The sequence below is a fragment of the Calypte anna genome, chromosome 23 (genome assembly GCF_003957555.1).
Source record: "Calypte anna isolate BGI_N300 chromosome 23, bCalAnn1_v1.p, whole genome shotgun sequence".
Lineage (NCBI taxonomy): Eukaryota > Metazoa > Chordata > Aves > Apodiformes > Trochilidae > Calypte > Calypte anna.
The window spans coordinates 1,177,936-1,193,352 of NC_044268.1; the positions used below are offsets into that span (position 1 = coordinate 1,177,936).

The 15,417-nt window shown below is 50.3% G+C and overlaps 1 protein-coding gene across 1 annotated transcript in view; it reads left to right on the forward strand.

The window, feature by feature from the left end:
- The window catches only part of WASF2 (WASP family member 2), a 32,695-nt gene extending 20,981 nt beyond the window's left edge, over positions 1 to 11,714 (forward strand). The window contains exons 4-9 of the mRNA XM_030464252.1: positions 465 to 618; positions 1,748 to 1,865; positions 2,988 to 3,118; positions 4,664 to 4,819; positions 6,519 to 7,039; positions 7,527 to 11,714. Of these exons, the coding sequence (XP_030320112.1) occupies positions 465 to 618; positions 1,748 to 1,865; positions 2,988 to 3,118; positions 4,664 to 4,819; positions 6,519 to 7,039; positions 7,527 to 7,684 (1,238 nt within the window). The 3' untranslated portion in view covers positions 7,685 to 11,714. The remainder of the gene's footprint in view (positions 1 to 464; positions 619 to 1,747; positions 1,866 to 2,987; positions 3,119 to 4,663; positions 4,820 to 6,518; positions 7,040 to 7,526) is intronic.
- The last annotated feature ends 3,703 nt before the right edge of the window (positions 11,715 to 15,417 follow it).

A 15,417-nucleotide genomic window follows, 5' to 3' on the forward strand; every position in this document is an offset into this window, starting at 1 on the left:
GACTGAGTCAGCAAGGTTGGTTTGTGGCCATGAAATGAGCATGACACTGCCATGAGTGTTGGAAGGGCTGCTCTTGTACTGAGAGGGACTGTTTCCTCCCCTCCTGGAAAAAAAACCCAAACAAAAAAAAGCAGCATTCTGCTCTTGTGGATTGACTTTCTGGCCAAGACAAGATCTGCTCCTTAGCAAGGCTCCATGTGGAAACTCACTTCTTGAGTTTCAGTTGCAGGGGTTCAGAACCACATTGGCAACTCTCAAGAGAGCTGTGTCTGTACAGCAGCAGATCTTGGCAGGGCCTGATCTGAGATTTGCTGGCTTTCCCAAGAGATCTGTGGGAAAAGAGACCTGACCTTAAGAAGTGCTAAGCATGCCAAGAACTTCAGCTGAAATCAGATGTTCACTACTTGATCTTCAGTGTCACTGGCCTAGGTCAAGCTGTTTTTCACTTGCTCTCTCCCTTACAGTCTCCCTGCAAGGCATTAACACCAGGAAGGCCTTCAAAAGCTCCACTACTCAGGACCAGAAGCTCTTTGACAGAGATTCTCTTCCAGTGCCTGTCCTTGAAACCTATAAGACCTGCAATACTCCTCCACCTCTCAACATTCTCTCACCTTACAGGTATGGCTGCAACACTCCCTTGGCCCCTTGCTCCCTTGTGGAGGAGTACCTGCTCCCCCATTCTGCTGAGGATGTCATTTCCCACTGTCTTCTGTATTGAAGAAGCCATTTCCAATAGGAAATGGAGTTGCTAGACTGAAATCCACCAGGAAATTTCCATCCTCTGGATGAGGGGGAACTTTGCTTTTGGGGCTGTACAAATGAGCATAGTGGAAAATTATATATTTGGTTGCCTGCTGTCACTTTTGTGACTGCCTTGGGGCAAAGCTTGGCTGGCACTGCATAAACATGCTAGGTGTTGTGCAGATGATGCATTTTTCTTGTGCTTCTCTGTAGCCCTGTGGCTCCTTTCCAGAAAGCTGCAGTGCAAACAGCAGAGCATACATCTGTAAGTGGCTCTCACCCAGGTGGGTGCAGCAGGCTCCTGGAGAGCTGGAGATGCCTTTCTGTGGCTGCCTCTGCCTGCTCTGAGAGCCATCTGATGTGACCTAAGCTGGCTTGTGTAAACCAGTTCTCCTGAGAAGTCCCTGCTCTGATTTCATCTTGTAGGTAGCAGGAGTAAAAGGGGTCAGAAAGCAGAGACTTAGCCCACATCCATAAATATCTTTTGAACAGGTAAAAAGTAATTACAGATAGCTGGAGGCAGCTGTCTTCTGCCAGACATGGCTGCACTGCAAAGTAGGAGGAGAATGTGTGTGTGTGTGTCTGCTCACTCATGAGTTTCAAGGACGCTGCTGGTCTGATTTAGGGTTCCTGGGTTGCAGAAGGTTGTTGGTTTGATTTTTGGTTTTTTTTCTGTGCCAAAAATACAATGCAAGCAGGTGGGACTTGAAGCCAGAGACCTGCTGCTCCCTTGCTTGGCTGTTGAGAGCAGTTGAGCTCTTTGGGTGCTGGGGAGTGGAGAGTTTGTGTGAGGGGCAAAGTGATGGCAAAGTGGGAGAGCTGGGACAAGAGTTTGTGAGTCTGCTGCCTGTTCTGAAATGGAGGCAAGAGCAAAGTGTTTGAGCTCCTCACTGCAGACTTTGAAGCTGTCACCCAGGGTTGTGCCTTGTGTTTTCTTTGGGCTTCAAACAAATGTGTGACTTGGTTCTTGTTTGTGTAATTTTTTTCCCCCCCTCCCTTCTTCTAGGGATGATGGCAAAGAGGCACTTAAATTCTACACAGATCCTTCATATTTCTTTGACCTTTGGAAAGAAAAAATGCTTCAGGACACCAAGGATATTATGAAAGAGAAGAGGAAGCACAGGGTGAGAAAATGGGGGATCTCTGCCAACAGAGGCATGTCAGGGAATAGGAGGTGGGAAGTGCTAATGAATCTTGGACTCCATAGGTGCTATCCAAAATTCAAGTTTCCTCCATAAACTCTTGAGGGATCAATTTAGTGAATTTTTTATCTGATTTCCTCTCATCCTTGTTAATTAAACAAAAAAAAAATACCCTTAACCTGTTTTGCCAAATGCCACTGTCTTTGTATGGTTATAATGGCTCAATTTGTAGTCCTCAAACACAGTGCTGGTGCAGTCAGCAGGGGGAAAAGTTGTGCTGGAGTCTTCTCAGCACTTCTGATGTTGTGTAGAGAACTGCTCAGTGGTGAAACAGTGCAAATCCCACTGCCCCAGCACTGCAGTGTGTTGAGTGGTGTAATAAATCCTGCTGTGGAAGAACAGAGAAAGGAGAAAATGTCCCTTCAGGAGTGCAAAACCAGCCCCTAATGTTAATTTGAGAGCAAGTGGGAGGATTCATGAAACCGTTTAAGCTGAAAACACCAGGTAGAGTTCCTGGTTTGGTTGCCTGGTGATTTGGACCCATGTTTACCAACACTGAAACTTACACCTTAAAAGCTTCAGTTTGGGCACACTTTCTTTAACTTTTAAGTATTAAATATCAAAACAACTCATGACTTTTTCAGCCAAAATGACAAAGGAGGGATTTAGGGCCTGTTAGAATACAGAGTGAGGCCAAGTTGAAGCCCAGTTCTTGCTGGGTGAGTGTCCATATTGCTGCCCAAAGCACTTAACTCCAGCAAGGTGATGGTGAGATCTGGCAGTCTTGACACAGAGGCCAAAAAAGTCTTGAATTGATGTGGGAAACTGAGCTTTTCCTCTGCCCTCAAGGTGATTGTGCCAGGGAGTAAGGATGGCATCATGTCTGGGCTGCACTGGGGAAATCTGATGCTTATTTTTTGTGTGTGCTGCAACTTCTTTGTATGGGAGGTCTTTGGAGCTTGCAGCCATCAGGAAAGTAAATTAAAAAGTCCTGGCTCTCTTTGAGACTGTATCTTGAAACTGCTACAGGGTCTGTCCCCTCCCTCCCTGTTCCCAGGGAGTTTAAAACAAAATAAAGCTTCTGTTTGATTCCTCTTCCCTTAGAAAGAGAAAAAAGAGAACCCGAACCGAGGAAACGTGAATCCACGGAAAATCAAAACCCGGAAAGAAGAATGGGAGAAGCTGAAAATGGGACAGGAATTTGTTGAGTCAAAGGACAAACATGGTCCTGGAGGGTAAGCAAGGCTGGGGCTCTCTGCTCTCTTCTGATTGTCATGCAGTTCACCCTGCTCTGCAGCTTCTCCAGATCTGCTGCAGGATCAATACTGCCACTAATCAGATTCTCCCATGTAAATCTGTCTGCTGATTTATTTTTTTTTTAATTTATTATTATTATTTTTTTAATTTTGCTAAATAAATCAGGGTTCAAGCGAGGTGGCAGGAGCAGCTCTGGTTGCAGGTCTGTTTTTCTTCTCAACATTTCCATGCCCAGAGCTTTGGCTCCTTACACTGTGCCCCTAGCACCCAGCTCCTGGGCTTTTCCACTGAGGAGCTGGGTGGTTATTGTGTGATTGCTTTGTTACATTTCACAAACGGCTCTTCACACCCTAAAGTTGAAGCGGGGGCTGTCCCCAGCCAAGTGTTTCAAGCTCCAGATCTCTCTTTAGCACTTCTGGCTTGGAAATTCATTTAACTTTTGACACCAGCAAGGCTGGAAGCAGACCGAAATTCCCCCACAATGCAGTTCTCCCATGCCCTGCTCCTTGCAGCTTCCTTTCATATAAGAAATATCTCCCTTTAAATCACACTTTCCAGCTAAAAATAAAACTTGCTTTTAGTTTAATAGGGGAGCAGGTTGGGTTTCTAGCAGAGGAATTGAGCAGCACAACAGCACCATTTTCTTGCTCCTCTGTATTCTTCTTCAGGCATTTGTATCCACTTTTGAGGGTCCTGAGTCCCCAGGGATGGGATGGTTCCAGCACCCCACAGTGAAATGAGCTCACTGAAATAGTATTGAAGGAAGAGACCACTCTCATACTCAGCTTTTCAGCTTTGGGTACTTGCTTCTAATGGCATTGCTGCTTCTTGGGTTCTTTTTGATATTCTCAAGCTTATTTTTAGACATCTTGATTTTTATTTTTTTTTTCTGCCACTGGTGATACCCAGGATAACTGGGAGTCTTTCAAGGCCAAGTTAGTCAAAACACACTCCTTTTAGAAGTAGTTTTCTACAACCAAATGATAAGAAAATTATTTTTTTTAGTTTTTGCCTTTTTCGTGTTCACTAAAATACCTCCTCATGCTGTTCTGCTGTGTGGTAGCAATAAAAAAACAGCAGAGAGCATCTGGGCAAGTCCTAGCCAAAGAATTATGCAGAGCCAACTAATCCAGCTGCATGTCATCCTTCATACAGGATGCTTGGAGAAATCCTCTCTTTAGGGTTTTTTCGTTAGTTTTTTTTTTTCTTTTTTTTTTCTTTTTTTTTTTTTGTTTTCTTCAAATGTCCCTTTCTGGTTTTATGCTGTGTGTCCCATTGTGGTTGTTGGTAAGGTTTCTCCCCAAAGGGCTGTGCTGGAAAAAGCCATCCCTGCTTGCACACCTCATCTCTGAATCCAACCACTCAGTTAATACCACTGCTCTTCCCTGCTGCTGCACAATTGTTTGCTGTAACCCTTCCAGGAGGCAAAGGATTTGCCTGTGGGTGAGAGAAAAAAAAAAAAAAGAGCTTTAGGACACTGCCTTGAACTCTCCCAATAAATATGTTGCCTGGCTGTCACACAGGTACCCCTCTAACATGGTTTATCAGAACGGCAGCATCGGGTCCAACGAAAGCATGGATGGGAACTGCTACCCGCCACCACCACAGACTGACTCTATTGTGCCACCACCTCCTTCCTTCCCAGATGACAGCCTGCCTCCACCCCCAGTGGAATTTAGGTAATGCCTACGGGATCCCTGCTGTCACCAACGAGGAGTAGGTGGTGTAAAAGGATGACATGAGACAGGCTGCAACAGTTCAGCGTGACTTCCCAACGGGTGTTGTAAGGGAACCAGAATGCTCTGCAGACAGGGGGACAGAGGCCTGGGCAGCACAGCTCTCCAGAAATCCCAACCACCATCTCACACCATAGGGAAAGGGAGTATGGGCTTGGGTGAGACCTACAGAAGATTAATTTCCCTTTTCTAGAAGAGTGAGGTCCTAATTAATGCTCTGGCTGGCTGGATTTTCCACTGCAGTTGTTTCAGAGCTTGTAGATTTACATTCCTGATGGAGCTTTGCAAAGAACTTTGTCTTTCACCTCTGTTTTTTGTTACCATTTCTCCTGTGGTCTTTGACAAATGCACCAAGATGTAGTTAAATTTAATGGATTTGAGTACACCAGCTGACTTCTTCCCAGAGACTTCAGTGCAAGTTCAGGGCAGCTGCTTTGTAGGGGCTGGAACGGTGACTTCCAGTCACCTCTAGAGAGGAGAATTAAGGTCCAGCAGTGGCTCAAGACACACAGATTGAAACAACAGAGTAGCTTTTTTTTCTTTTATTTAAGGCAGTAAAAGAGATCCAAGACTAACAGGAAGAAGTATCTCTGACAGACATGACTGTGTTAGCTCCTCTCCATCTTATCCAAAGGCAGCAATGCTGCAGAAAAGCTGCTTCTGATGTGTCAAAGAGACCAGGCACTCCTCTCTGCAGCATGTTCCTCTAGGGCAGAGCAGAAATGAGCTTTCAGATGAAACTTACTCTGCCTTATGCAGTTGCTTAGATCTCTGCGTAGCCACAGCCATCTCCCCTCTCTGGTTTTGTTTTGGTGGTTGTTTTTTAAGAACCCTGGGAGCAAGGTTTGATCTCCAGTAGTCCTTCTTGAATCAGCACTGTTAAAAACAGTGACGTTTTGGTGATAAATGTCCCTTCTTTTGCTGTTTTGCCACAGAAGGAGATGTCAGTTCAGGCTTCCCTTTGCATGTAGATAGGATGCTGCAGTATCTTCTGGGCAGTCGTGTTTTCTGGTATGACACAGCTCCCACAAATGGGAAGTTGAGTTGCTTGTGAGTCAGTGTTTTCCCAAAGACCATCTTGGGTTTCCACATCTTCTTCTTCACTCCCCATGGCGAGCTATGAGCCCTGGCTGCTTGTGCTCCAGCTCTGAGCCGTGGAATCCAGTGAGGAGATCTGTTCCTAAGCAGGTGTTCAGAGCATATGCTTTCCTGGCACACCCACCACGAGTCCTCCTGTGATTTATCATGGTAGACATCCCTGCTTGGTGTGTCAGGAGCCTGACCTCAGCGTGGAGGGGTGGTGGTTCTCCTTGCTGCAGGAGCTCTTGAGCCAGGAGGCTGCTCAGACTTGACAGGGAGGTGAGATGGCTCATGTTCTTGTCAGCCTGGGAGATGGGAGGGATGATAGCATTGCTGCCAGGCTCTAGAAGCTTTCCTTTGTTCTGATGGCCTGGGCCAAAAGAAACACCACAAGGGAGCTGAAACCAAAGAGCAAAGTCTCATGGAAGCACCAGCTGAAGCTGGAAGTCAGATTTTTTTGTCTGAACAGCCACAAACACGCGTGATCTGCGTTAACATTGAATGGTCTGACCTAGCCTCATAACTAATAGCCTGGTTTCTCTCTCTCCCTCTGTTGCAACAGCTATCCTGTAGACAACCAAAGAGGTTCTGGATCTGGAGGGACCAAACGTTCCAGCCTGGTCAGCCCAAGTCACCCCCCACCAGCTCCTCCCATCGGATCCCCCTCAGCAGCCAGACCGGGCTTCGCTCCCCCTCCAGCGCCGCCTCCGCCGCTGCCGCTGATAGGAAACCCCTCTCCTCCACCACCTCCCATGGGCTTCCCGTCCCCGGGGACCCCCCCACCTCCCTCACCCCCTTCCTTCCCTCCTCACCCCGAGTTTGCTGCCCCCCCACCTCCTCCACCCCCTCCAGCAGTCGACTATGCCAGCGTGCTCCCCCCTCCTCTGCCGCAGCTGACCGGCGGGAGCGCGCCGCCTCCCCCTCCCCCCCCACCACCTCCTGGGCCACCACCTCTGTCCTCAGGTGGCCTGGATGGTCCCCCACCTCCTCCTCCCCCCTCAGACACCTCCACCTCCAAGCCCAAGTCATCCCTGCCTGCGGTTAGCGATGCCAGGAGTGATCTGCTTTCAGCCATTCGTCAAGGTAAGGATTTTTGTGCCAACACTTTTCTCCTTGGCCTCTGGAAAACCTCAGGGTCTCCAGGTGCAGGCACTTGGGAGCCATCTCCAGAGCAGTGCTGTGACTGCCTCGCTGCTTGAGACCTGTCCCTTGTGCTCCCTCCTTGTCTGCCCACCCTGATGACAACCTCATAAGGTTTTATACCTCCACCTCCACCTTTGGAAGTGGCAGTGCTGGGATCAGTGTGGTCCAGGCTTGCTGGTGGACTGAAGAGCAGCAGTGAAAGCCCTCAAAGGAACACAGAAACAATTCCCTTCCCATTCCTCCTGCCCACCCATCCTCTCTTGGCTGTCATTCACCCTCAGCATTATCCCACAGCGTGTCCAATACTCCCTTGGCAGAGGACGGACTGCCTTGCTCAGAGGATTGTGTCAAAGGGTTGGCTGCTTTGGGAGATTTCAGTGTGACCAAAGCTTTTGCCTGATCCTCTCCGTTGCTTTTTTCCCAACAGGCTTCCAGCTCCGCAAGGTGGAGGAGCAGAGGGAACAGGAGAAGAGGGACGTTGTGGGCAATGATGTGGCAACCATCCTGTCACGCCGCATCGCTGTGGAGTACAGCGACTCCGAGGACGACTCCTCAGAGTTCGATGAGGACGAGTGGTCGGATTAACCACAGCCCCAGCCCTTTCTTTCCTTCTCTCTCCTGGGTTAACAGAATTTTATTGTTTTTTTTTTTTCCCGTCAAGAATCGGGCAGCCAAAACCTTTCCACCACTTCCATTTTCATCCCCTAACCAAAGATGTGCCAAGGGTTTCTCAGACAACCAGCAGCATATCTCCCCTCTCCCTTCCCCTCTGGCTTTGGCAGGACTTCATGCTCTGCCTTTCCAAAAGGTCTCCTCACGGATGCTGAGGATGTGGTGTTGGGATTTAGCTGGAGGGGGTGTAACGGTTGCTTATTTAAAAGAAAGCTAAACCTCCAGGTTCTCAATGCCACCAGGCAGCAGAGCAGATACAAACCCTCCATCCTGAGGGATTTTTTAAAAGTCAGGATGGATCATCCCGTTGTGGCTGCCTGGCCTTTCAGATGAAGGACATTTTCAGCTGGTTTTCTCATTGCGACAGCAGACAGTTGATCTGATGGCTCTTCCTTTCCAGTGATTACTGGTAGTGCTGCAAGAAAATGGGCTTGAAATGTCTGTTGTCTGCTGCATCCCACTGTCAAATAATCAGTTTGGGGCTTTTTTCCCCTCTGACCCCCCCCCTCCCCAGTATTATTTCCAAACCACCCTGCGTGGGGTGAGCTTCCTGGCTCTAGGGCTGGGGAGTACATTGGGTGCAATGTGAGGAGGGCCTTTTGGTTTTTTTTGTTTTAATTATTACTTTTAAAAGCTGCCTTTACTTTCCTCAAATCTGGACTGCTTTGCCAAGTCTGCCAAGGGAGACTTGCCCAAAGAGGTGCAAAAACTGGGGCAAAATGGTTGCTTGGCTTCCTGCCCCACAGAGACACATCTGTGTGGTCAGCACTGAGAGGTGGCAAAACTCTGCTCTGCTGATTTCTCCAGTTCCTGCTGAGAGGGTGTTTGTTAAAAAAAGAAGAAAAAAAAAAAAAAAAGTGCCTGAAGTGGGGAGATGGTGTGAGGAGGTTCTCTGAACCCCAGGCACTTTGGAGGTCTTTGGCTTGTTGAGGGCAATGCTGCAGTCAGTTTGAAGAGGTGCTTTTTCTAGCAGAGTGACCATACTTTTTACACAGAGTAGCAGAAAATGCTGGTATTACCTTTGCTTTCTCCTCCCTTCCACTGAAGGAGGGGAGTTTGTGTGCCTAAAAACATCTAGTGTGTGAACTGAGTTGCCCATCAGTTACATCAGACCTAACTTACATCATTTCTCTTGATTTTGTTATTCTAATTCTTTGGTTAATTTGAAGAAAACATTTCTTCTCACTAACACTATGAATTCCCAAGCTGCTCACTGCAGATACAGCACTGGCAGGGGGAGAAAATGATGAACTTGAACTAGCTGACCTAGGTTTTATTGCTGTTTTATATTGCCTTACATAGATTCTAAGCATATCTTGAAAATCTGGAAACAAATACCCTCAGTGCTACAGACGTGTGTTTTAATTTGGCCATGACTCTCTCAGGGTCATGCAAAAAACCAGTTCCAAAGCCTTTTGGAGATCTTGGGTCCAAGCTGCACGTCCTGTTCAGACCAACTCTCCAACCTCTTTGTTTTTCCTCTTGTAAAGTATTTTGCCAGCCTGTGCCTGTTCTTTCTTCTCTGCCTCACCTCCTTTAATGATGCTGCTGATACCTGGAACGCCAGGCCCAGCCCGAGGCTGCCAGGTTGCTGAAAATCCTTCTTGGGGTTTGATTGATGGCTTCAGGTTGTGCCACAGAGTTCTTACTGATTTCTTGTGTGTGTGCGTGCGCATTTTTAATCTCTGGCAGAGCAGATAAGGGCCTGGAGGATGGGCTGGGGGGTGCGGATCAAGCAGAGATCCAACTCGACCCTGAGCACAATCAGGGGAGATTTACTGGACCTGCTGCACCATCAGATTTGATTTGATTTTATTTTTGGTCTGCAAATCAGCTGCTAAGGCAGGATGCAGAGGGGGTAGACGGCGGCGAAGCATCCCGATGGGCTGGGAACATCTGAGCAGCACCAGGTCCAGGTTCTGGAAGAGGGAACAAACCCCTCGAGTGCCAGTTGAGCCGTGGTGCAGTGGAAGGACTTGGAAATGCAAACTGATTATTGCTGCAAGCTGGGGAAGGGAGGTTAGAGGAGAATCACTGCCTCTTGTTTTTCTGCTCTTGCTGTAAGCATCTTCCTCTGGCTTCTCTCAGAGACAGGTTCCTGGGGAAAATGACCTTTCAGCTAACCCAGGCTGACAGCATTAGCACACAGGGAAGCCAGGAGCTTGCAGATGCCAAACCTGGGTTAATTTTAAATTGCCTTAACTAGACTCAGCCTCTGGTGGGGAAGGGGAGTGAGTATTTCCTTGTCGGGTGAAATACAGAAAAGTGCCAAATTCTCTGTGACCTTCTCTCAGGCAGGGCTGTGCCTCGGGGTGTCAGGGACAGGCTGCCTGTTGCACAAGGATGCTGTGTGGGTGATTTGGCACGGCCACGGGTGGAGTCACCTCCTCCCACTGCCTCGCCTGCTCCAGAGCCCTCCTGGCAGCAGGAGGGACGCTGCTTTGTCCCTGCAAGCCTGCTGGAACCACCTTCTTCTGCCTTCAAACTCCCCTTCAAACAGCTGGGTCTTAAACAGAAGGGTTGGGGACAGGTAGGGATTGGTGGGTGGGTGGGTGGTTTGTTTTGTTTTTTTTAAAATCTCTTTGTTTGCAAAGAATAAGACCCTGAGAAACAACTGGTGTAAAGTGACCTTCTTTGAGTATCGTTGCAAAATCGCAGAGCACTGGGCCACCAAGTAAGCTTAATATTTCTTAAACCAGTAGGGGAATAGGAGAGGTGCCAAAAACAACCTTTGCAAGACAGAGCAGCTGTGCTGGAGCTGTGGGGCCTGAGCTGGGCTCCCTTAACATCTTTATCCTCCCCTCTTGGTTTGCTCCTTCCTCCCCTGGGTTGAACAGCAGGACAGGCAAGCCTCAAACATTTCACAAAGCCACCAGGGCCACCGGGGTCCTCTCCACCCATCCAGGAAGAACCCCTGCTTTTTTTTTTTTTTTAATTTTTTTCCTTTTATTCCTCCATTTCAGCCCCATCCACATCCCTCAGGAGCCAGAGCAGCCTTTTCACCCATCCCAGGAGCCGTTTGCTCGGGATGTGCAAGTTTGGGCAGGCTCTGCTGCTTTCCCCTTCCCACCACCACACTCCTGGTTAAATATTCTCCCGGTGTCCTCACCCGCAGTGCTTGGCTGCTGCTCCCAGCAGCCTCTTCCCCCTCCACCCCCCTTTCCTGGGCTCCCAGGGAAAGCCTGGTCCCAGCTCCCCGGGCTCAGCCTGGAGCCTCAGCCGCAGTCAGTGACCTTCACTGCTTTCTCCTCTCCTTATCAGACCCAAAGCACCAGACCAGAGCGAGGGAAAAGGGCTCCTGGAGGTCCCAGATGGCCGAGAAACTGTGCAGAATGTTGTTTCAGGGAAAGAATATATATTATATAATTTTTATTTTTTTTTCTCTCCAGTCTGTGGACTTATTTAACGTGCCTCTTTGGAAAGTACCTGCTCTTGATGAGCTCCTTGGCTGGCAGGGCCTTGAGTGGGGCAGCTGCAGCTGCTCCAGGTCAGGTTTCATGGCTGTTGGATTTTGGAGGGTGCTTTCTTCCTTTTTTCAAACAAAGCCTTGAAGTGGGAAGTGGATCCGATGGTTGTTTTTATTATTATTATTATTTTATTACTGTATTAACATGCATTTTAACTCATTTCAGAAACTAACCCATTTCTTTTCCTGATTAGAATGTCATAGAATTAGATGTGCTGTAAGCCTCCTGAAGTGCCTTATTTTCCTACATGGTATAAATATATTTATAAGAGTAATTATTCCACTTTTATCTTAGGGGTTTATCGCTGAGCAGAAAATAGGGTGGGAGGAGAGATGGGAAGTGCCCTCAGAGGACCCAGCCAGGCCAGGGGTTCAGAAGGGTGATGGCTGACAGATACTCTCAGGGTGCAGGGGGTGATTCCCTTCAAACCAAAGGAGTTTCAGCACAGAGACTCCACTTAGAGGAAAAAAAAAAAAGCAAAAACCAAAACGAAACCACCTCATGAGTAAAATACTGTAGATTTGTTTGGTTTTTCCTCCTGCAAAATAAACACCCAGGGCCAGACTCTGCAGGGAGGCAGCGGGGTGGAAGCTGCTGTGGTGGGAGCAGAGCCTGGACCCTGTGCACCCCTCACTGCCTTCCCTTTCCCTGTGTCACCTCTGTCTGTGCTGTTCCCTGTCAGTAAGCCAGGCTTTCCTGCTTTTGTTTGTTTGATTTTTTTGTTATAATCAACTCAGTAACCCCTGGATGAAGATCCCGATGGCAGATTTTTTTATAATGTACCTGTGAAAAAAAAAAAACCCACAACAAAAACCAAACCAAACACCAAACGACACAACAAAATCAGATTATTTTTATTTTTATCCTTTTTTTAAAACTGTAAACTCGATAAAACCTTTCTATCTGATCACTGCCTGTGTCTGTTACTCCGGGCATGTGTTGGGGAGCTGTGATGCTGTCCTTCACCCAGCAGAAGTGACCCAGGGGCTGCTGCCACTTCTTGGTGTGTCACCTCTGCCCGGGAGCATGGGGAGGTGCAGGGCCAGGCCAGCACCTTGTGCCTCCCCCACTTGTGTCCTGCAGAACCCCCAGGGCTGCAATCTGGGGAGTCAGGGCTGTGTCCTGTCCGCAGGTGCCTGAGGGATGGAGAAAGCCCAACCTGCTTGGCAAACACCATCCTGTGGATGCCTCTTCCAGCACGGAGCCGTCTGGGTTGGGGATTATGGATGGTGATCGTTAGAGCTGCCCGGGGTGGGTTTTGGGTTTGCAGGGCCAAGGTAGCTCAATCCAGGAGCAGCTCCCAGCCTCCTGGATGCTCCCTGCCATACAAAATGAGCCCCTGCTCCATCTTGCTGGAGCTGCTGCAGCTGGGCTGGGAGGGGGTTGCTTCAGCTTTTTGGGGTTTTTTTATTTATTATATTATTCTTTGCCACCATTTCAGCTGCTCCCTTCTGCAGTTCATCTGCCTGGCCCCAGCCGTGGCTCCTGGCCCCTTTTCCAGGTGTTGGGCTGGGGACAGGAGCCTGGTGTGTGGGTGGATTTTCTCACTAGTCTGTGGGAGAGCAACAAAAGGCTCCATCCCTGCTGCTCCTCATCCCTGCTGCTCCTCATCCCTGCTTTTACCACCAGCTTTGCTCTGCCAAATTCCCTCGGCTTCTCGGAGACACCCGTGTGCTGGCTCTGCAGTGCTCTGCCTTTCTTGGCTGACAATGGTCCCTGGCTGCAAAACCTCATTAGATTAATTGGCCTTGCCAGCTTCTGAACAAGCAAGGCCTTTAGTCGTGCTGGGGCACAGAGGGCAGGGGAAGGAGGGATCTCTTGGGCTTCCACTTTTCCCTGGTGCTGCGTGGCCCAGCTCTTGGCTCCATCTCAGATCCAGGAGGAGCAGCCCGTGCTCCTGCCTCCTTTCTCTGCATGTGGCCAGGGATAACTTGGGTGCCTCTGCTTTTTGGGGGCCCACACTAGCACACAGCCCCGTGGGTTGGTTTTTTGTTTGTTTGTTTGTTTTTTGGGGGGGTGGTGGTTGATTTTTGGGGGTTTTTTTTGGTGCCAGCCCTTGAAATTCATCTTTGGGAATGGGCTGGATGTGTATTGCTGGGTCTCCTGCTGCTTTACCCCTCCCTAAAAGACAGAGGGGGGAAATCTCAGTGCCAGCTCCACCTTCCCGGGCACCCAACCTGCCCCACGCTTCATCCTCCACAAGCAGCCCCTGGAGCTGGAGATACCTCCTGGAGCTGGAGATACCTCCTGGAGCTGGGAAGAGCTCCAGGGGCCCGAGAGCCTCCCCTCCACCACCACCACCCCGGGGTTTAGCTCCGTGCAGGCAGAAGCCCAGCAGCATCATGTGCTGGTGCTGATGGAGCCCCAGCCCTCCGGGTGAGCAGCATTTTGCTGTGGAGGAGCTGCTGCAGCCTGGGGGGGACGGGGAGGGGGAGAAGAGTCCCTGGGGCTCTGCTGTGCCTTGGCACCCCAACCTCAGCCCCAGCCTTTGATGTCTCTGCTTGTCTCTCTCTTCCACGGGGCTGGGCACCAGATCACAGCCCTGGCTTCACAGGAGCCCCTCGTCTCCAAAGACCTATTTAATTTTCTCCTTCAAGGTGGTGTTAGCAACACCCCGAAGATGCTGCCGGCTGCTTTTGGACGAGTGGGCTGCGTGTCCTTTCCACCACTGACGTCAGTTTCTCTCCCTTTAATTCCCCCCCTGGGACCCGGGCGAGTGCAGGCGCTGCCAGCTCGGATCAGCGTTAGCAGCCTCAGCTCCCAGTGTGTGGCAGCGGCTCCGCTGTGCCAATGTCACCCCCGACTCGGCGCTGCCTTCCCTCGCCAAGCAGCCAGGGGCGGTGGGAGAGCACAAACCCCAAACCCTCCCTTCCCACTCCCCGGGAAGGGCCGGCTGCCAGCAGCAGAGAGTCCCCGTTCCTTGCACGTAGGTGTGCTGAGATGGCAGCTCCAGCCCCTGTAGAAATGGCTGACTCCTCTCCCGCTCTCTTTCTGCCTGCTTGTGCGATTTGTTGGGGGTTTTTTTATTATTTTTTCTTTTTTTTCTTTTTTTTTTTTTCCACTCCCCCCCCCTCCCCTCCTCCCTGCTTTTCGCTGTTGCCTACGCGGTTGTGTGGGGAAGGCAGTCGGGCTCCTGTGCTGCGGATGGCTTTATCTGTAACTCTTCCATCTGCTCACAGCAGCTCACAAATAACCACGGGGTGCCAGAGGAATTATGTATTTGGAGCTCAAGTTTCTGCAGTCTGGCAGGCCAGCAGCTCTGCGCTGGGCTCAGCCGCTCCCGCAAAGGCCAAGCTCCATGTGGAGGGGTTTAATGCAGCCGGGGCTGCCCCTTGCTCCTCCCTGCCCGGGCCACCGAGACAAAGCCCCAGCTCCGAGCCAGACCGGGAGCCCACTCCCCTGCGAGCTGCAGTGGGGAGCAGAGGGGTCCCTGCCCCCTGACCAGGTGCCACGGAGCTGCCTCCAGCATCAGATGTTGGTGCAGGAGTAAAAGGGAAGGCTGCGGGGTGCCTGAGCCCCCTCCCACTCTGTTCTCCACACCTCACTCTCTGCCTTTGTCCACTCTCTCCTCTCCCACCCTTCTCTTTCCCCTCTCCCACTTTTCTCTTTCCCCTCTCCCACCCTTCTCTCACCCTTCTCCCACCCTTTTCTCTCCCTTCTCTCTCCCCTCTCCCACCCAAGCAGCCCTTTGGGACACTCTCTCCTCCCAGGATTCCCCACCCATGTCCTCCTGGAGCCACAGCTCAGGTGGTGGCCAGGAAGGATGCTCGAGTCACCCCGGGAAATGCCTCCTGCTGCCTTCAGCTGCTGGTAAATGGCTCTGGAGCGGGGCCGCTTTCTTTTCATTTCCTGCCTGCTCCTGCTTCCAAGGAAACAAAATCCCCCAAGCCAGAGCTGAGGTTTCTCATTTAGATGTAACCCAGACCAATAACCAGAGCTGCTCGTGGCCCTGAGGTCCCAGCCCTGGGGTGCAGGGCAGAGAGGGGACATCGAGGGGCACCCCAGTGGATCCCGAGATGCACTTTGGGCAGCTCTTGGCTCTGCTCTGAGTCAATCAGTTGGGGTTCAATGTGTTTGTGGGAGGTTTTGGGGTGGCAGCAGTTCCCCCCCCCTCCCTCCTCCAACCTGGCAAAGCCCCCGTGTTTTCAGTGCCAGGGTTTTGCTGTGGTTGCTGCCCGA